At 49.8% G+C, this 22,266-nt stretch overlaps 1 protein-coding gene across 1 annotated transcript in view; it reads right to left on the reverse strand.

Moving 5' to 3' along the window:
- The window catches only part of ZNF277 (zinc finger protein 277), a 142,174-nt gene that overhangs the window by 41,783 nt on the left and 78,125 nt on the right, over positions 1 to 22,266 (reverse strand). The window contains exon 6 of the mRNA XM_030216316.1: positions 18,719 to 18,829. Coding sequence (XP_030072176.1) covers positions 18,719 to 18,829 — 111 coding nt within the window. The remainder of the gene's footprint in view (positions 1 to 18,718; positions 18,830 to 22,266) is intronic.

Below are 22,266 nucleotides of genomic sequence, written 5' to 3' on the forward strand. Positions count from 1 at the left end.
ACGACGTTGAGATCCCATGACAATGGTGGAGGTCTCACAGGGGGCTTTGACAAAAGCAAACCTCTCATGAAGCGAATAACTAAAGGCTGTCCAGAGACAGGCTTACCCTCTACACGGCGATGATAGGCACTAATCGCACTAAGATGAACCCTTATCGAGTTGGTTTTGAGGCCACACTGATAAGTGTAGAAGGTATTCCAGCAGGGTCTATGTAGGACAAGAAAGAGGATCTAGGGCCTTGCTGTCACACCAGATGGCAAACCTCCTCCATTTAAAAAAGTAACGCCTCTCGTGGAATCTTTTCTGGAAGCAAGCAAGACTCGGAAGACATCCTCTGAAAGACCTAAGCAGGCAAATTCTAAGCTCTCAACATCCAGGCCGTGAGAGCCAGAGACTGGAGGTTGGGATGCAGAAGCGACCCCTCGTTCTGGGTGATGAGGGTTGGAAAACATTCCAATCTCCACGGTTCCTCGGACAAATCCAGAAGAAGAGGGAACCAAATCTGACGCGGCTAGAAGGGTGCAATAGGATCATGGATCCGCAGTCTTGCTTGAGTTTCAGCAAAGTCTTCCCCACCAGAGGTATGGAGGATACACATACAGAAGGCCTGTCCCCCAATGTAGGAGAAAGGCATCTGACGCTAGTCTGTCATGGGCCTGAAGCCTGGAACAGAACTGAGGGACCTTGTGATTGATCTGAGTGGCAAAAAGATCCACCGAGGGGGTGCCCCACGCTCAGGAGATCTTGCGGATTACGCCCTTGTTCAGTGACCACTCTTGAGGTTGCATTATCCTGCTCAACCTGTTGGCCAGATTGTTGTTTATGCCTGCTAGATAAGTGGCTTGGAGAAATATGCCGCGATGGCAAGCCCAAAGCCACATCTGGATGGCTTCCTGACACAGAGGGCGAGATCCAGTGTCCCCCTGCTTGTTGGTGTAAAACATGGCAACCTGATTGTCTGTCTGAATTAAGATTACTCGGTTGGACAGCCGATCTCTGTAAAAACTTTAGATTGTTCCAGATTGCTCTTAATTCCAGGAGGTTGATCTGCAGACCTTTTTCCTGAAAGGACCAGGCTCCCTGAGTGTGGAGTCCATCTACATGAGCTCCCCACCCCAGGAGAGATGCATCCGTTGTCAGCACATTTCGTGGCTGAGGAATCTGGAATGGTCGTCCCATGGTCAAATTGGATCGAATCGTCCACCACTGAAAGAATTCTGAAAGTCACGTGGACAGTTGGATTACATCCTCTAGATCCCCCCCAGCTTGAAACCACTGGAAGCTAGGGTCTATTGAGCTGATCTCATATGTTAGACGTGCCATGGGCGTTACATGAACTGTGGAGGCCATGTGCCCAGAAGTCTCAACATCTGACGAGCCATGACCTGCTGAGACACTCAAACCATGGACACCATGGACAGAAGGTTGTCCGCCCTTGCCTCGGGAAGATAAGCTCTTGCTGTCTGTTGAGCAGAGCTCCAATGAATTCCAATTTTTGGGACTGGGGTGAGATGGGATAATTTATGACGAACTCCAGTAGCTCCAGCACCTGAATAGTCATTCGCATGGACTCCAGAGCACCTTCCTTCGAGTTGCTCTTCACCAGCCAATCGTTGAGATAAGGAAATACATGCACTCCCAGTCTGCGTAGCGACTCTGCGACTACAGCTAGGCATTTGGTAAAACACTCTGGGTGCAGACGCCAGGCTAAAAGGCAGTACATGGTACTTAAAGTGCTGTGTTCCCAGCCGAAATCGAAGATACTTCCTGTGAGCTGGAAGTATAGAGATGTGTGTGTAAGCATCCTTTAAGTCCAGAGAGCATAGCCAATCATTTTCCTGAATCATGGGAAGAAGGGTGCCCAGGGAAACCATCCTGAACTTTTCTCGGATAAGAAATTTGTTCAGGGCCCTTAGGTCTAGGATGGGACGCATCCCACCTGTTTTCTTTTGCACAAGGAAGTACCTGGAATAGAATCCCAGCCCTTCTTCCCCTGATGGAACGGGTTCGACTGCCTGGGCCTGTAGAAGGGCAGAGAGTTCCTCTGCAAGTACCTGCTTGTGTTGGGAGCTGTAGGACTGAGCTCCTGGTGGCAATTTGGAGGCTTGGATTCTAGATTGAGAGTGTACCTTAACCGCACAATTTGAAGAACCCACCGGTCGGAGGTTATAAGAGGCCACCTTTGGTGAAAAAACATTAACCTCCCCCCAACCGGCAAGTCGTCTGGTACAGACATGTTTACTGAGGTTATGTTGAACTGGAGCCAGTCAAAAGCCCGTCCCTTGCTTTTGCTGGGGAGCCGCAGTGGCCTTAGGCGAACGCGATTGACGAGAACGAGCGTGCTGGGACTGAGCCTGGGCAGGCCGACGAGAAGCAGGAGTGTACCTACGTCTAGCATAGGAATAGGGAGCACTCCTCTTCCTTCCAAAAAACCTCCTAGATGAGGAGGTAGTAGCAGATGACGCCCGGCGAGAGAGAGAATCCATAGCATCATTGTGCTTCTTGATCTGGTCAACTAGATCCTCTACTTTCTCACCAAAAAGATTATTCCCCCAGCAAGGAACATCTGCCATCCGTTGCTGGACCGAATGATCCAGGTCAGAGACACACAGCCATGACAGTCTGCGCATCACTATACCTTGGGCAGTGATTCTGGATGCTACATCAAAAGTGTCAAATGTACCCCCTGGCCAGGAATTTTCGACATGCCTTCTGCTGCCTGACCACCTGGTGAAAAGGCTTGGCTTGCTCCGGAGGGAGTGCATCAACCAAGCTGGACAGTTGCCTCACCGAGTTCGGCAAGTGGACGCTCGTGAAGAGCTGGTATGTCTGGATCTTGGCAGCGAGCATAGCAGCCTAAGTCTTCCTCCCAAAAGAGTCCAAGGTTCTAGATTCTCTGCCTGGGGGCGCCGAGGCATAGTCCTAGAGCTCTTGGCTCTTTGGAGGGCGGAGTCCACCACCACACATGGAATTGTGAGGTAGCTGAGACCTCATGTCATCCAGGTTCACTGTGGATCCGATATTGGGATTCAGCTTTTTCCGTGATCACGGGATTAGACACAGGGAACGACCAGTTTTGCATAAGGACTTCCTTCAGTACATTATGCAAAGGAGCCATTGCAGCACTCTCTAGGCGGAGAAGGATAATCCAGGACCTTGAGCATCTGAGCCCTGGGTTTCATCCTCAACCTCCATAGGAAGGGAATAGCCGCAGCCATTTCCCAGACAAAGGAGGTAAAGGATAGACTCTCCGGTGTAGAAAGTCTCCTTTCTGGTGAAGGGGAAGATTCATAGGGAATCCCATAGGACTCGTCAGAAGAAAAGTACCTGGGATCTTCCTCTTCCTCCCATGAATGCTCATCTTCAGTATCGGACAAGACATCCCTCAGAGCTGTCCAAAATTGAGCCTGTCTCAACACCGAGGAGCGACGTCCTCGATTGCGATGCCGAGAAGTCGACACCCGCCTGGACTGCAGTGAAGCTTCCTCCACCAACGTCGAAGGGAGTCGACCTGGGTGGAAGAAGACACCGATGCAGCAGACGGTATGGAAGTCGCAAGCACCCCGACACCGAAGCAGACTGGCGCAGCATTCTTCAGAAGCTCTGGAAGCAGGGCCCTGATGCACTCATCGAGAGCTGACGTCAGACAAGGCTGCGGAGGTCGGTAAAGGAACCGGTGGCAGAATCTGTCGAAGCTCGGGAGGCAGGTACCAGGCTGCCGGAAGACCAATGCATCGGCACCTCCTGAATAGAGGGGGAGCGATCCTCTCGGCGTCGACGCTTCTCGGGTGCCTATTCCCTCGACGCCCAGGAGCTCCTGACAACCGTGTGTCGAAGGAGAACGATGATGGTGCTTCTTTGCCTTCGCTCAGACGCCCGCCATCAAGATTCCTCAGTACGATGAGGACGTGGAATCCCTCACGCCTCCTCGGGGCTGGGTCCAACGAAGGTTGGTCCCGGGGGGCCTGCAAAACAGGAGGCCTCGAGGCAGGTGGAGACCCACTCAATGCCTCACTGCTCCCAGCACGAATTGGTCTTTCAGCAGCCATTACCTCCACTTCCGATGTTGATGCTTCCCTCGATGTCGATGCCACCGATCTCAGTACCAATGTCGAAGGACCGGACCGAGCCCCAAAAAGCTTTTCTCGTTGGACTTCTCGAGACGCTTGGGTCAATTTCTTCATATGAAGACACAGACTACAAGCGGCTGGACTATGGTCGGGCCCAAGGCACTGGATCCACTAGGCGTGGGTATCAGTACCTGAGATGGTCCGGTTGCACCGAGTACAACGTTTGAAGCCGCTGGGTGTCTTCAATGACGTGGAAGGAAAAATGGCTTCGGCAAAATCAAAAGACGCGATTGTGCCTGTTAAAAAATAAGGGAATAAGCTGGCCGCGTCGAAAAACAAGGGAAAATTAGGTTCTTACCTTGGTAATTTTCTTTCCTTTAGTCATAGCAGATGAAGCCATTACGTATGGGTTATGTCCATCAACCAGCAGGGGAGATAGAGAGCACTCAAACTTTCACAGTGCCCTCTTGGCCAGCTAGCTCCACTGCACTCTTCAGTATTTGAAGCTTCCAAAGCAGTATGGCAAACCGCAATGGGAATCACAAGAGCTTTCCTCACAGCGAACGATGGCCCATCACAAGGGCATGAACTCATAAAGGAGGGAATGCACATCCTCCTGGAGGGAATAAACTCATCCTCTTTATTGTATAAGTGGAGGGGAACACACGCGCCTCCTGGAGGGAATCACACATCCTCCCAACACACTGGAGGGAATGAACTCATCCTCCTATTCATAGAACTGGAGGGGAACACACGCGCCTCCTGGAGGGAATGAACACATCCTCCTAAATTTAAACTGAACATGAATCCTGAGATTGTTTCCAACTTTCTCCCAAGGAAGGAACTTCAGGAAATTAGAACAGAACCTGAAAAACAGATTCACAGCATACTGACAATCATACAGGGAGGGCTCATGGCTTCATCTGCTATGACTAAAGGAAGAAAATTACCAAGGTAAGAACCTAATTTTCCCTTCCTTGTCATCAGCAGATGAAGCCATTACGTATGGGATGTAACAAAGCAATCCCTAGATAGGGTGGGAACAAGCCACACCAGCGGGCAATAGTGGCTTTAGACGCTGGAGACCCTCTGCGAGAACCGGATAGCAAAACAAACAGATGATCAGAAGTCCTGAAAGAGTTAGTAACTCGCAGATACTGCAGCAGAGTCCTGCGCACATCCAAAAGGTGCAGCTGCCCAAAAGATTCTGGAAACTCTTCCTCTGAAAAAGAGGGCAAGAAAATAGGCTGATTTAAGTGAAAGGCTGAAACCACCTTAGGCATAAAGGAAGGCACGATCCGAACCGTGACTCCGGACTCTGAAAATTGCAGAAATGGGTCTCTACAGGACAGCGCCTGGAGCTCTGACACCCGTCTCGCCGAGGTAATGACCACCAGAAAAACGGCCTTCAGTGTCAAGTCTTTCTCCGATGCTCGCCGAAACGGCTCAAAAGGAGATGCCTGCAGGGTTTTCAAAACTAGCCCCAGGTTCCAAGCTGGACAGGGTGCTCGCACTGGAGGGTCGGAGCCGAAGCAACCCCTCTAAGAAACCGTGCCACATCTGGGTGAGCAGCCAAAGACATGCCTTCCACCTTACCACGAAGGGAGGCCAACGCTGCCACCTGCACCCGCAGGGAATTATAGGCCAAGCCTTTTTGTACACCTTCCTGCAAAAAGTCCAGAATCGCGAGACAGGAGCCCGCATTGGAACAATGGCTCTGGAAGCACACCAAGACTCAAACAAGCACCAAATCCTGGCATAAGCCACGGAAGTGGACCGCTTGCGGGCTTGAGGAGAGTGGAAATAACTTTATTGGAATAACCTTATCCCTCAATTGCGCCCTCTCAATAGCCATGGCCGTAAGACCAAAGCGGCCGGCGTCCTCCATGGCTAACCGGTCCCTGAGTAAACAGGTTCGGTACCAGAGGTAACGGCAGAGGAGCCTCCAGGACATCTGTCTGAGGTCTGCATACCAAGGTCTCCTTGGCCAATCCGGGGCGATGAGGACCACTTCATCTGGGTGCAGCCGAATCCGCAAGAGCAGGCCCCTATCAAGGGCCATGGGGGAAACACATAAAGTAGACCCGGAGGCCAGTGTTGAGCCAGGCATCCAACCCCGCCGAGCGAGGATCTCTCCATCTGCTGAAGAAGCACGGGACTTTGGTATTGGCACTTGTCGCCATTAGATCCATCACGGGCTTGCCCCATTTGGCACAGATCTGCAGGAAAACTTTGTCTGCCAGATTCCATTCTGCTGGATCGATCTGATGCCTGCTCAGATAATCGGCCTGCACATTGCTCTGACCTGCAATATGAGCTGCCGACAGACACTGAAGATGCAGCTCGGCCCAGTGGCAAATCAGTTCGGCCTGCGCGGCTAGTGCTCTGCACCTTGCTCCGCCTCGTCGATTTATATAGGCCACCGTTGTCGTGTTGTCCGACATCACTCTGACAGCCAATCCTTCCAGGGTCAATTGAAAGGCCAGAAGTGCCTGAAACACCGCTTTCAACTCTAGGCGGTTGATGGACCACTCCGACTCCTCGGGTGTCCATAGACCCTGGGCATGCTTCCCTTGCAGTGTGCGCCCCAGCCCTTCAGGCTGGCATCTGTTACCACTAGGCACCAAACGGGAGCGTCAGCGGCATTCTTCGCCGCAGCATGCTGTCCGAGAGCCACCACTCCATGCTGAGACAGGCCGCAGGGAGCCAAGTAAGTCTGCATTGGTAATCCTGAGAAATAGGAGACCATCTCCGGAGTAGGGAATACTGTAGAGGTCTCAGGTGCGCTCTCGCCCAGGGTATCACTTCCATCGTGGCTGTCATCGATCCCAGCAGCTGGACAATGTCCCAAGCTCGCGGGCGGGGCATCCTCAGGAGCAGACGGACCTGATTCTGAAGCTTGCACCGCCTTAGCTCGGGTAGGAACACATAGCCCGAGACTGTGTCGAACCTGGCCCCCAAAAAACTCTAGAGATTGTGAAGGGGACAGGTGACTTTTGGCCATATTGACGACCCAGCCTAGAGATTGCAGTACTGAGACCACTCTGGCTGTAGCTTGTAAGCTCTCTGTTGCAGAGTCTGCTCTGATGAGCCAGTTGTCTAGGTACGGGTGAACCCTGATACCTTCTCGCCTGAGAAAAGCAGCTACTACCACCATTACCTTCGAAAAGGTTCGGGGAGCTGTGGCGAGGCCAAAAGGCAAGGCCCTGAACTGGAAATGTTTTCCCAACACCGCAAACCTCAGAAACTTCTGGTGCGGGGGCCAAATCGGTATGTGCAAGTAAGCTTCTTTCAGGTCTAGAGACGTGAGAAACTCTCCTGGCTGAACCGCCGCAATGACAAAGCGCAGGGATTCCATGTGGAAATGCCGCACTCTGAGGGACTTGTTCACTTCTTTTAAGTCCAGAATAGGGCGAAAGGACCCACCTTTTCGCGGCACCACCAAGTAGATGGAGTATCGGCTGCAGCCTTGCTCGGCGGGAGGCACCGGGGTCACTGCCCCTAACTGAATCAGACCTTGTAAAGTCTCCTCCACCGCCGCCCGTTTGACGGCAGAACCGCATCGGGACTCCACAAACATGTCTCTTACTGGGGCGTTGAATTCTATTCTGTATCCATCTCTGATCAGGTCCAGAACCCACTGACCTGAGGAAATCTTGGCCCACTCCTCGACAAAGACGGAAAGCCGTCCTCCGATGACAGGCATCGAGGAGAGGGCCGGCGCACCATCATTGAGAGGGTCGCCCCTGAACTCCTGGTCTTGAGCCACCGGCTGCGGAACGCTTGTCCTAGCGAAAGGAGTTCCTCTGCTGACCACGGGCACGTGAAGTGAACCCAGCAGAACGCCCCGGGCGGTACCTTCTAGCTTCACGGAAGCGAGGTCTGTACGAGGAGTGGACCGCCTGGCCCTTAGAGGAAGGCCTCTGCCTATCTTCGGGCAAACGCTGGGGTTTTGGATCACCCAGGACTTTCACAATTTCTCTAACTCCTCACCAAATAGGAGAAGTCCTTGAAAAGGCAACTTCACCAACCTTTGCTTAGAGGCCATGTCCGCTGCCCAGTGTCGTAGCCACAGACGACGGCGAGCCGCCACTGCTACTGCCATTTGTTTAGCCGAAGCTCTGACAAGGTCATAAAGGGCATCAGCCAGAAAGGACAAGGCCACCTCCATCCGCGGAGCCACATCCAAGAAGGGCTCCGCTCCATCTCCGGGCTGAGCCACTGCCTGTTGCAGCCAAGCTCTCACAGGCAGGCTCTCACAGCATAACAGCTGCATGCAGACGCCCGAACAGTGAGACCTGCAATTTCAAAGGACCGTTTCAACGCTGTTTCCAGCCTACGGTCCTTGAACGTCCTTCAGGGCAACACCTCCTTCAACAGGGAGGGTAGTTCTCTTTGTCACCGCAGTGACTAGGGCATCCACTGTAGGCATTTGAAAACGAGCCATATGTCCCTCACGCAGAGGGTATAACTGCCCCATAGCCCTGGAAACTCTCAAAGGTCCCTCGGGGTCAGCCCACTGAGCCAAAACAAGCTCTAGGATGGAGTCATGCAAAGGGAAGGCCCGAGCAGCTTTCCTGGTACTAGCCATCCTGGGATTACCCGAGGAGGCCAAGCCACTGTCAGGATCTTCAATCGAGAGGGCCTGCAGGGTATCTGAAATAAACGCTGGCAGCTCATCACGGTGGAAAATCCTCACCGCGGAGGGATCATCCAGATCCTGTGGTAAATCCACACCTGACTCTGGTTCCTCAGACCAAGAACGTCTGTCAGAGTTCTCCGAATCCTCACACCCCGACCACGGGGGGGGGAAAAAGGTGCACCACAATCTGAAGGGGAATTAACCCTTCTGCGCTTATCTTTAGGCCAAGCATCCGGGAAAAAAGCCTCACTGGGCAGTCCCAGGCCAGAATCAGGTCAAAAACCTCTGTTCCAGCGTCTCTGCGTTTAAAAACGCGACGCGGCTTTTTTTTTTTTTTTTTAAGCTGTGAGGAAAGCTGAGGTATTGAAGACTCCGGAGGCTCAGATGAGTGGGAAAGGCAGGGAAAGGGCGAACCTATATGCCTGCATCCACTGTTGGTGGGTAAGGACAGGGAAAGCAAGGCAATATGTCCACATCCACAGAGGTATGGGTAAGGCAGGGAAAGGGCTAACCTATGTGCCTTTAAAGTGAAGCTGCAATAGCCTCCAACACCCCGGTTAACAACTGGCAAGCCAGGAACCACCTCCCGGCAGATTTTTCTGGAGCTCGAACAAGCTGCAGCCACCCTGCTAAGGGAGATAGAGAATACTGAAGAGGCAGTGGAGCTAGCTGGCCAAGAGGGCACTGTGAAAGTTTGAGTGCTCTCTATCTCCCCTGCTGGTTGATGGACATAACCCATACGTAATGGCTTCATCTGCTTGATGACAAGGAAAGGAAACTTTAAAAAGTGAAATCTTTTTTTTTTTATTATTTCTTTATTCATATATTTCCATATATCATCACAATACGTGAATATGCAATCGGCATTTATACAAAAGGCAAAAATAAAAAATAAAGAGAAATATCATTAACAGCCTTTCTGTCCACAAGTTTAGGAAATTTTGGAATCCAAGAATTTAGAATTTAAAGTAAAACATATAGCAATAATTAAGGACTAGTGGTTGCAACCTCTGGTTCAGACCCCAGCCTGCATTTAGGGAGGGCACACAACATTCAATTCCACTCTAGCATCTAGAAATTGTTTAACTGTTTTGGGTCTACAAATTGAAACTGTTTACCCTCAAGCATTACATTACAATAACAAGGAAAACGTAATATAAAAGTTGCTCCCAGTGCCACCACCCTAGCGCGGAGTTCCAAAAAGGCCCTCCGTCTCATCTGTGTAGGCCTTGAGAGATCAGGAAAAATACGAAATTTTGAGCCCAAAAACAGATTTTCTAAGTGTCTCAAGGAAAGCCTTAATACGGCATTCCTGTCAGGCTCCAGCACAAAAGTAATAAGCAGAGTCAACCTCTGAGTAATTATCTCCAATGAACTTTCAAGGAAAGAAGTAAGATCCATTCCTTCCCCTGCTATCGGGGGATTTTCTTCCACCACTCCTGATGTAATAAGCTCGAGTAAGGGGAGGCAGTGAGTCCTTATCCATTCCAAGAAAGCGAATGCTACATACCTGTAGAAGGTATTCTCCGAGGACAGCAGGCTGATTGTTCTCACTGATGGGTGACGTCCACGGCAGCCCCTCCAATCGGAATCTTCCTAGCAAAGTCCTTTGCTAGCCCTCGCGCGCCCGCGCGCACACCGCGCATGCGCGGCCGTCTTCCCGCCCGAAACCGGCTCGAGCCGGCCAGTCCAGTATGTAGCAAGACAATACAAGGGAAGACACAACTCCAAAGGGGAGGCGGGCGGGTTTGTGAGAACAATCAGCCTGCTGTCCTCGGAGAATACCTTCTACAGGTATGTAGCATTCGCTTTCTCCGAGGACAAGCAGGCTGCTTGTTCTCACTGATGGGGTATCCCTAGCCCCCAGGCTCACTCAAAACAACAACCATGGTCAATTGGGCCTCGCAACGACGAGGACATAACTGAGATTGACCTAAAAAATTTACCAACTAACTGAGAGTGCAGCCTGGAACAGAACAAACAGGGCCCTCGGGGGGTGGAGTTGGATCCTAAAGCCCAAACAGGTTCTGAAGAACTGACTGCCCGAACCGACTGTCGCGTCGGGTATCCTGCTGCAGGCAGTAATGAGATGTGAATGTGTGGACAGATGACCACGTCGCAGCTTTGCAAATTTCTTCAATGGAGGCTGACTTCAAGTGGGCTACCGACGCAGCCATGGCTCTAACATTATGAGCTGTGACATGACCCTCAAGAGCCAGCCCCGCCTGGGCGTAAGTGAAGGAAATGCAATCTGCTAGCCAATTGGATATGGTGCGTTTCCCTACAGCCACTCCCCTCCTATTGGGATCAAAAGAAACAAACAATTGGGCGGACTGTCTGTGGGGCTGTGTCCGCTCCAGATAGAAGGCCAATGCTCTCTTGCAGTCCAATGTGTGCAGCTGACGTTCAGCAGGGCAGGAATGAGGACGGGGAAAGAATGTTGGCAAGACAATTGACTGGTTCAGATGGAACTCCGACACAACCTTTGGCAAGAACTTAGGGTGAGTGCGGAGGACTACTCTGTTATGATGAAATTTGGTGTAAGGGGCCTGGGCTACCAGGGCCTGAAGCTCACTGACTCTACGAGCTGAAGTAACTGCCACCAAGAAAATGACCTTCCAGGTCAAGTACCTCAGATGGCAGGAATTCAGTGGCTCAAAAGGAGGTTTCATCAGCTGGGTGAGAACGACATTGAGATCCCATGACACTGTAGGAGGCTTGACAGGGGGCTTTGACAAAAGCAAACCTCTCATGAAGCGAACAACTAAAGGCTGTCCCGAGATCGGCTTACCTTCCACATGGTAATGGTATGCACTGATTGCGCTAAGGTGAACTCTTACAGAGTTGGTCTTGAGACCAGACTCAGACAAGTGCAGAAGGTATTCAAGCAGGGTCTGTGTAGGACAAGAGCGAGGAGCTAGGGCCTTGCTGTCACACCAGACGGCAAACCTCCTCCACAGAAGAAGTAACTCCTCTTGGTGGAATCTTTCCTGGAAGCAAGCAAGACGCGGGAGACACCCTCTGACAGACCCAAAGAGGCAAAGTCTACGCTCTCAACATCCAGGCCGTGAGAGCCAGGGACCGGAGGCTGGGATGCAGAAGAGCCCCTTCGTTCTGCGTGATGAGGGTCGGAAAACACTCCAATCTCCACGGTTCTTCGGAGGATAACTCCAGAAGAAGAGGGAACCAGATCTGACGCGGCCAAAAAGGAGCAATCAGAATCATGGTGCCTCGGTCTTGTTTGAGTTTCAACAAAGTCTTCCCCACCAGAGGAATGGGAGGATAAGCATACAGCAGGCCTTCCCCCCAATCCAGGAGGAAGGCATCCGATGCCAGTCTGCCGGGGGCCTGAAGCCTGGAACAGAACTGAGGGACTTTGTGGTTCACTCGAGATGCGAAGAGATCCACCAAGGGGGTGCCCCACGCTTGGAAGATCTGTCGCACCACTCTGGAGTTGAGCGACCACTCGTGAGGTTGCATAATCCTGCTCAACCTGTCGGCCAGACTGTTGTTTACGCCTGCCAGATATGTGGCTTGGAGCACCATGCCGAGACGGCGAGCCCAGAGCCACATGCTGACGGCTTCCTGACACAGGGGGCGAGATCCGGTGCCCCCCTGCTTGTTGACATAGTACATGGCAACCTGGTTGTCTGTCTGAATTTGGATAATTTGATGGGACAGCCGATCTCTGAAAGCCTTCAGAGCGTTCCAGATCGCTCGCAACTCCAGGAGATTGATCTGTAGACCGCGTTCCTGGAGGGACCAGCTTCCTTGGGTGTGAAGCCCATCGACATGAGCTCCCCATCCCAGGAGAGACGCATCCGTTGTCAGCACTTTTTGTGGCTGAGGAATTTGGAAAGGACGTCCCAGAGTCAAATTGGACCAGATTGTCCACCAATACAGGGATTCGAGAAAACTCGTGGACAGGTGGATCACGTCTTCTAGACCCCCAGCAGCCTGAAACCACTGGGAGGCTAGGGTCCATTGAGCAGATCTCATGTGAAGACGGGCCATGGGAGTCACATGAACTGTGGAGGCCATGTGGCCCAGCAATCTCAACATCTGCCGAGCTGTGATCTGCTGGGACGCTCGCACCCGCGAGACGAGGGACAACAAGTTGTTGGCCCTCGTCTCTGGGAGATAGGCGCGAGCCGTCCGAGAATCCAGCAGAGCTCCTATGAATTCGAGTTTCTGCACTGGGAGAAGATGGGACTTTGGATAATTTATCACAAACCCCAGTAGCTCCAGGAGGCGAATAGTCATCTGCATGGACTGCAGGGCTCCTGCCTTGGATGTGTTCTTCACCAGCCAATCGTCGAGATATGGGAACACATGCACCCCCAGCCTGCGAAGTGCCGCTGCTACTACAGCTAGGCACTTTGTGAACACCCTGGGCGCAGAGGCGAGCCCAAAGGGTAGCACACAGTACTGGAAGTGGCGTGTGCCCAACTGAAATCGCAGATACTGTCTGTGAGCTGGCAGTATCGGGATGTGTGTGTAGGCATCCTTCAAGTCCAGAGAGCATAGCCAATCGTTTTGCTGAATCATGGGGAGAAGGGTGCCCAGGGAAAGCATCCTGAACTTTTCTTTTACGAGATATTTGTTCAGGGCCCTTAGGTCTAGGATGGGACGCATCCCCCCTGTTTTCTTTTCCACAAGGAAGTACCTGGAATAGAATCCCAGCCCTTCTTGCCCGGATGGCACGGGCTCGACCGCATTGGCGCTGAGAAGGGCGGAGAGTTCCTCTGCAAGTACCTGCTTGTGCTGGAAGCTGTAGGATTGAGCTACCGGTGGACAATTTGGAGGTTTTGAGGCCAAATTGAGGGTGTATCCTTGCCGGACTATTTGCAGAACCCACTGATCGGAGGTTATGAGAGGCCACCTTTGGTGAAAAGCTGTCAACCTCCCCCCGACCGGCAGGTCGCCCGGCACTGACACTTGGATGTCGGCTATGCTCTGCTGGAGCCAGTCAAAAGCTCGCCCCTTGCTTTTGCTGGGGAGCCGCGGGGCCTTGCTGAGGCGCACGCTGCTGACGAGAGCGAGCGCGCTGGGGCTTAGCCTGGGCCGCAGGCTGTCGAGAAGGAGGGTTGTACCTACGCTTGCCAGAAGAGTAGGGAACAGTCCTCCTTCCCCCCAAAAATCTTCTACCTGTAGAGGTAGATGCTGAAGGCTGCCGGCGGGAGAACTTGTCGAATGCGGTATCCCGCTGGTGGAGATGCTCTACCACCTGCTCGACTTTCTCTCCAAAAATATTGTCCGCACGGCAAGGCGAGTCCGCAATCCGCTGCTGGAGTCTATTTTCCAGGTCGGAGGCACGCAGCCATGAGAGCCTGCGCATCACCACACCTTGAGCAGCGGCCCTGGACGCAACATCAAAGGTGTCATACACCCCTCTGGCCAGGAATTTTCTGCACGCCTTCAGCTGCCTGACCAACTCCTGAAAAGGCTTGGCTTGCTCAGGGGGGAGAGCATCAACCAAGCCCGCCAACTGCCGCACATTGTTCCGCATGTGTATGCTCGTGTAGAGCTGGTAAGACTGGATTTTGGCCACGAGCATAGAGGAATGGTAGGCCTTCCTCCCAAAGGAGTCTAAGGTTCTAGAGTCTTTGCCCGGGGGCGCCGAAGCATGCTCCCTAGAACTCTTAGCCTTCTTTAGGGCCAGATCCACAACTCCAGAGTCGTGAGGCAACTGAGTGCGCATCAGCTCTGGGTCCCCATGGATCCGGTACTGGGACTCGATCTTCTTGGGGATGTGGGGGTTACTTAATGGCTTGGTCCAGTTCGCAAGCAATGTCTTTTTCAGGACATGGTGCAAGGGAACAGTGGACGCTTCCTTAGGTGGAGAAGGATAGTCCAGGAGCTCAAACATTTCAGCCCTGGGCTCGTCCTCCACAACCACCGGGAAGGGGATGGCCGTAGACATCTCCCGGACAAAGGAAGCAAAAGACAGACTCTCGGGAGGAGAAAGCTGTCTTTCAGGAGAGGGAGTGGGATCGGAAGGAAGACCCTCAGACTCCTCGTCAGAGAAATATCTGGGGTCTTCTTCTTCTTCCCACGAGGCCTCACCCTCGGTGTCAGACACAAGGTCCCGGACCTGTGTCTGCAACCTCGCCCGGCTCGACTCCGTGGAGCCACGTCCACGATGGGGGCGTCGAGAGGTAGACTCCCTTGCCCGCATTGGCGAAGCTCCCTCCGCCGACGTAGTCGGGGAGCCCTCCTGGGAGGTGGCCGCAGTCGGCACCGCACGCGGTACCGACGTCGGGGACCTCACCCCGGGCGATGGGCCAGCCGGCGCCACGCTCGACGGTACCGGAGGCGCAAGCACCGCCGGTACCGGAGGGGTAGGGCGCAACAGCTCTCCCAGAATCTCTGGGAGAACGGCCCGGAGGCTCTCGTTCAGAGCGGCTGCAGAGAAAGGCAGGGAGGTCGATGCAGGCGTCGACGTCAGAACCTGTTCCGGGTGTGGAGGCTGGTCCGGGCTGTCCAGAGTGGAGCGCATCGACACCTCCTGAACAGAGGGTGAGCGGTCCTCTCGGTGCCGATGCCTGCTGGGTGCCGACTCCCTCGGCGACCCAGAGCTCTCGGTGCCGACGCGGGGAGGAGACCGATGCTTCTTCGACTTCTTCCGAAGCATGTCACCGGAGCTCCCCGGCACCGACGAGGAGGACGTAGAATCCATCCGTCGCTTCCTTAGGGCCGAGGTCGAAGCAGGTCGATCCCGAGGGGGCTGTACCGCAGGAGCCCTCAGGGTAGGGGGAGACCCACCCGAAGGTTCACCGCCACCAGCAGGGGAATGGACAGCCCTCACCTGCACTCCACCCGATGCACCACCGTCCGACGACATCAGGAGACGAGGTCCCGGTACCACCGACGTCGATGCAGCTATCCGATGTCTCGGCGCCGATGCAGAGGCCCGATGCCTCGATGCACTGGCGGCCAAGGATGAAGGTCTGGACGCTGATGACGTCGATGCACACGATGACCCCGGTGCCGATGCCGACGAAGAGCCCGAGAACAAAACGTTCCACTGGGCCAATCTCGCTACCTGAGTCCGCCTTTGTAACAGGGAACACAGACTACAGTTCTGAGGACGGTGCTCGGCCCCCAGACACTGAAGACACGAAGAGTGCCTGTCAGTGAGCGAGATTACCCGGGCGCACTGGGTGCACTTCTTGAAGCCGCTGGAAGGCTTCGATGTCATGGGCGGAAAAATCACGCCGGCGAAATCAAAATCCGAAATGACGAATTTGGAGCACCAAAACTTTAAGGGAGAAAAATCTCGACCGAGGCCGAAAAGAGGCCTACCCCGACAACGAAAGGAAACTTATCGGGGCGAAAACTGGAAACACGGGAAGGGGCAAACAAAACCCAAGGGGGTTTCCGGAGCACTTCCCGAACAAAGTTAGAACTTTTCCGAAGAAAAAACACGTCTATTTTAAAACGGACGCGCGAGGTCGACTCTCCGGGGCTCGACACGACAAAAACACAGCCGTACCGAGTGCGGACGAAAGAAGACTGGCCGGCTCGAGCCGGTTTCAGGCGGGAAGACGGCCGCGCATGCGCGGTGCGCGCGAGCGCGAGAGGGCTAGCAAAGGACTTTGCTAGGAAGATTCCGATTGGAGGGGCTGCCGTGGATGTCACCCATTAGTGAGAACAAGCAGCCTGCTTGTCCTCGGAGAATATCAATCATATATTTTTTAACCATGTCCAAAGGGGAAATTAAAGGCGATTTGGGAAAATTAAGAAACCTGAGGTTTAATCTTCTAGTCTGGTTTTCTAGGTACTCCAATCTTTTATGTAGGAAATTATTATCCTTAACCAAAGCCGTTTCTACAGATCCCATTTCTTGAATTTTAATATTCACAGTCTCCAAATCTAAGGTTTGCTGTGCAGTCTTTTGCGCCTGAAGCAGGGCAGCCTCTGAAAGAGTCTTTATGTCAGAAGTATTCATTTTTAAAGTAGTTTGCATAGAAGTGTGAATGCTGTAAACCATATCCCATAGTGACTCTATGTCACAGTTGCTGGTCTATTCACACCACTAATGGCTGGAGAAGGGTGAGGTTGATCTTCAACACAAGCAAGTTTAGAAACTATATCCTGAGGCAATACCTTTGAAGCTGATTGTAGCAATAGTTCTCGGTGTTGAGAATCAGCCTCCATTACTGCAGACACTCCCTCAAACAGGTCGGACTGAGCCCCTTCGGCTTCCTTCCCTGTCAGAGCTGCCAGCAACTCCCCTCCAGGCTGGGGTGGAGCAACTCGTTCCACGGGGCTCAGGGAAGCCCCGTTTCCATTCTCAATCGACACCGAAGTGCCGAGAGTTGCAGAGGGGGTCGAAAAGCCCTGAGGACCTGGTTGCTGTCTGAAAAATTGCAAAGTTGTCTGCCTCGTGGCTGCAGAAGTCACAGGAGCTGAGGGATGTTCCTTCACTTTTCCCCTCCGTTTCCCCATGCTTAATGAGGCAACAGAGGTGCTGTAGAGGACCTACAAACAGAGCAACTTCCAGGAGCTAACACAGGTGCGTCCATTCACAACGCCATCTTGGAATTCCCCAAAAGTGAAGAAATCTAAAAGACACTACGGATTTTTTTTTTTTGTGAAAACTGACAAAAAGTGAACTAAAAAATAAAATAAAGCACAAATAGTGAAAAATTCACAAAGACTCTTTTCCTGGGCCTGAGAGGAATGAAGATAAAAACCCACTGCACCTCAACGCAGAAAAAAGAAAACTGAGGGAACGCGCAGGCGCGACAGGCAGAAAATCACTCCACGCATGCACGCGCGCCAGAAGACTCTGGCAAGACTTTTTAAATATTTTGCTTGCAAAATGTCGATTCTTGGACGTCAACCCACATGTGAGAACAAGCAGCCTGCTTGTCCTTGGAGAAAAGGAGAAACACTATTAAATTGACCCAAACCAAAAATCAATCTTGCTGCAGTATTCTGTAGTAATTGTAGTCACTTCCACAGCCCCAACCAAAACATTACTATTCAAAGAGTTACAATAGTCCAACTGGGGTAAGCATATCACCTGTACTAAAGTTCTAAAAGTATCTTGATGTAATGAGGGATTTCCAACTGATAATAAACAGCCTCATATTTAGGGATCTGGCAGTGGCAGCAGCAGTACTGCGGGCCTGAAAACTGAATTCAAAGTTTGTCCATCTCATCTGAAGTCACACACCAAATCCTAGTGCTGTCTTTTTTGCCTCCTACCTTCAGTATGCAACCCTGTTTCATTGTAAGAATAAAACAGGGTTAGAATGGCAAGATCTAGTCTAAGAGTAAAATCTGTAAAATCATCAAAATAATTGTTGTTTCTAAATTATGGCATGAGATGTCAGATAAATTACCTGGCATTTAAGAGACAGGTTAGAGTATGGCTCTTAAAGCAGATTATGTGGGATTTTCAGGGGAGGAGGAGGAGGTGGACAGGAAGGGGCACAGACAAGGATTAGGGATTTTAAATGCACTGCATTAAGATATTTTATTTTAAGATTTGCATTTGTTCTGTTTATCACTTTGTATTGTTGGCAATTAATAAAGTACTTGTGATAAATAGATACCAATCTTATGAAAACTTTTAGTGATGGTAAACTGTGTAAAAAAAGATGGTACTTAGTAAGATTATGATTATATTTATAAGCTTAAATTCTACTGATAGCAAGCTATCCTCCGACTCTACACCTTACAAAGAGTTCAGATATAAGAAACTTCACCTCAACAATTAAGTTTTACTAAACCTATAACCAACAATACTAGGCAATTTCAATTTTTTTTCCTACTTAAAGCTGTGCATATGTGAGAAATTCCAAATCCCAGAGACTTGGGAATATGAAAACCAATTAACCCCCCCCCCCCTCAAAAGACAGGATGATCCATATAGACTGTTTTCCTTTCCTTGAATACTTGCTTATTCTTGGCTAAAGACAGTTAAAAGTTAAATAATGTGGAATTCTGAGGCCAATATTAGGAATACAGGTTATCTTTCAATGCTAGTTCATACTTATCCATTTTCTTCTGCAAAGAGTCCAAAAATTCAGTGCAAAATACAATGTTATCCGGTAGGCCAACGTTGAAAGCGTGTTCTCTGATCATGTGGTTGAAAAGAACAGATCTAGAAAGGAAAAACAAATGGAAAGGCATTACAATTGTCACTGCTTCATTTCCTCTCTTTGACAGGTCTGGTTGTAAAGCATAGTTCAAATCTGATATCACAGTTAGCATCAACATTTCGCCACTCTTCTGTGTGTGGGGAGGGGGGGGGGGGGGTTGTGTCAGATGCTCACTAAGCATTTTAAAAACATTTTCCAGAGGTTTTATTTATAAATTGGCTGCTTTATTCATAAAGGGGATAATTCTATAAAGTGGGCACTAACAATGAGATCAGAATAATGTCATGTGTGTGTAAATGCCAAAATTATTCCTAAGTACTAGTCTCTAAATACGTGTCTATCTTACATTGCACATATTTTGCAAGTAGGCATACACATGGGGGGGGGGGGGGGGGAAGAACCTCACACTTACAAGTGTAACATACAAAATAGATATGTTATATGCCTATCTCTGGCATGTAGGTGCAAGCATTTACATCAGCTCTATGGCTGGATTAAATTGCTAAATTATATGCATGTATCTAACTTGCTGTGCTAGTATTCTGTAGGTGACCACTTTCCTTTATAGAATATGCTCCAATCAGGCACCCTCCAGACACCTATACTTAAGTACACTGTTATAGAGTTGCCCTCAAAATGGCCAAAGCTATAGGATTAAAAAAGGGGTGTGGTTTGGAAATGAGCAAGGATGGGTGATAAAGTTATGTTATGCATTCAGCAGCTGCCAGTTAAGCAGTAAAACCACAATTTGTTTCACTTTGTAGGCAGAAATAAACAATGGGGTATTACAGAAAATTACTCACTTAATTCTTCATGTAAAGCACTGGCTAAAAAAATTCTGTGCATGCCTCTGACCTTGTACAAAACCCAACAAGGACATTTTGCTCATATACATGTCATCCCATTACACATATAGATTTTTGGTCTGCACAAGCCACCCCTCACCACGAAATCTCTGAATGGTGTGGTTCTCCATTTGTAAAATAGCAGCTTTCTGAAATCACCTTTACGATAGTATGCAATCTGAATGTGTAAATGCTACTATTTATATATGTAGGAGATGTTTCTAAAATAACCTCCTCAGGCATTTAAGTTAAATTTATTCCTTATTTTCAAACATAGGAGTTCATGTTTTCTGCTGAAAATTCATCTTAATTTAGGAGCTTAAAAAGTTATACCTTAAGGTGAAGATGGCCTGTTCTCTTTTACATAAGTATTGGGTTGTATTTGTTAATTTGGTTGTACTGTCCCCAATTTGCTTATTAATAAGACCTCAATAAAATAAAAAAAACAGTGATAAACCTTCAGTTAGGAAAATGAATGGCAGGCCTAGATTTATGAGTCTAATTTTGGTGCTTAGTGCTAAGCTTGTCACTTTAAAAAAATAATTTTTTTACAACCACTCTAAATCCACCCCTATTGCTGCACACTTTTCAGACTCCTAAATTTAGGATTTAAGAGGGCAATTCTTTAACTGGACCCCTGGTAGAAGCCTATTCTTTAAAGGAAGATAGGTGTCTATTTTTCTTTATAGAATACTGTTTCCTTTGTTGTGTGGCCTGCCTATGCACAGGAGAGCTGCCTGTACCTTGAAAATTTTCCACCCAACTCTTTATCTGGCAGCATGTACAAGCAGGACAGAAAGTGCTGCAGCCTTGACCATCTATGGCAGCTGCAGACAGCTTATTCTCTAAGGGGTCTTTTTTACTAAGGTGCGCTGAAAAATGGCTTGCGGTAGTGTAGGCGCGGGTTTTGGGTGCACGCCAATCCATTTTTCAGCGCGCCTAGGGCCTTTTAAAAATTTTTTCCTGAAAATGGGCATGCGCAAATTCAAAATTGCTGGCCATCCATTTTGGGTCTGCGACCTTATCACCAGCCATTGACTTAGCAGTAAAGTCTCAAGTGGTAACCAGGTGGTAATGACCTGCGCGCATCAAATGCTACTTGGCGCACGTCCGAAAATAAAAATTATTTTTCAGCCGAGTGCCAAAAATGAAATTACCACAAGAGCCACGCGGTAGTCAGGTGGTAACTCCATTTTGGCATGCATTGGGCATGCATAGACGCTTATGCGGCTTAGTAAAAGGGTCCCTAAGTTATTTATTTCCTTTTGTTTTTTAAAATTTTCTCCAGTAAATTTAACAAGAATGGCTTCACAGTGAAAGGGTTCTCTTCCAGAGCTGTAAATAGGCTGGGGATTAGCAAGCAGCTAGTGGTAGTGTCTGACCCTCCTAATCCAATCCTGCTCAACCAGAGGGGTACCATAGGCAGAAGCCCTGGGAGCACACTTCCCAGCACCTGCTCTACCATAGGCAACTGAAGGAAGAACTCTGGGAACCTGCTCAACAGAGGAAATAGAAAGTAGCCCCAAGTGTTAAAACTCTTGCTTTTAACTGAAGAAATTGTTTGCGCCTCAACTGAGTAATCCAAGAAGCATCCCAAAAAATTGGTATTTCCCTCCCACAAAAAGGAAATCTTTCTTCCTAAAGTAATTCTTCAAAACTAACCTTATCTAGCTCTGAAGAAAAGGAAACCAGAAGAGTGGACCAAATTGACATATTATCCTGAGAAGTTTTTTTAAAAAGCAGACAAATTTTCCATCTCATTAACACCAGCAGACAATACATCTGGAGCCAACTCATCCGGCATTCCATCAGAACTTTCTTATGTAAATAACATTTATGGTCCATCAATCCTGAACCTTAGCCAGGGAGACTTTTAGAAAGTCACTGATTTTTTTTGGCTTTCCATGTCACCAATTCCACAGCTACTGAAGAGTATGACAGCTGGATTTTATTAAATCCTGGAGATGGTTTGTCTTTTATACTTCATGTCCAACAATTTAAAGAATGGCTGGAGTGTAGTTTTTGTCACATGCAGAACTGTTGGTCCTTGAGCATACCATGTAGCAGTACCAGACATAGAGGAGGAGTGCCAGATGGAATTCCCATAGATCTCTCGTCCTCATGCTGCTATATAATCAGAAGGACCTAGCACATTAAAGTGAATTTGGAGATGACGGACAAAGGGAATGAGCTGATTCATGCTCCGAGTCTGAAAGGGACAAGAAGATGACAATATGATCTGACAGGAAGCTCTCTGTACTGGCATAAGACCAAAGGAGTGTAATAACTTCATATGACAGAGGGAATATTCAACACATATTTAAGGTATCCCTTTACAAAGTTTATTTTATTGCATTTGTATCCCACATTTTCCCACCTATTTGCAGGCTCAATGTGGCTTACAAAGTTTATTTTATTGCATTTGTATCCCACATTTTCCCACCTATTTGCAGGCTCAATGTGGCTTACATAGTTTTGTAACACAGTTAATCCTGGATGTCAGGTACAATTATTATTGTGCAGAGATTAATTAGGGAACAGAGTAGAGAGAAGAGGAAAGGAATTTATTAGGTATAGTAGAGGAAGGACTTTCA

Source organism: Microcaecilia unicolor, chromosome 10 (assembly GCF_901765095.1).
Source record: "Microcaecilia unicolor chromosome 10, aMicUni1.1, whole genome shotgun sequence".
In the NCBI taxonomy this organism is placed as follows: domain Eukaryota; kingdom Metazoa; phylum Chordata; class Amphibia; order Gymnophiona; family Siphonopidae; genus Microcaecilia; species Microcaecilia unicolor.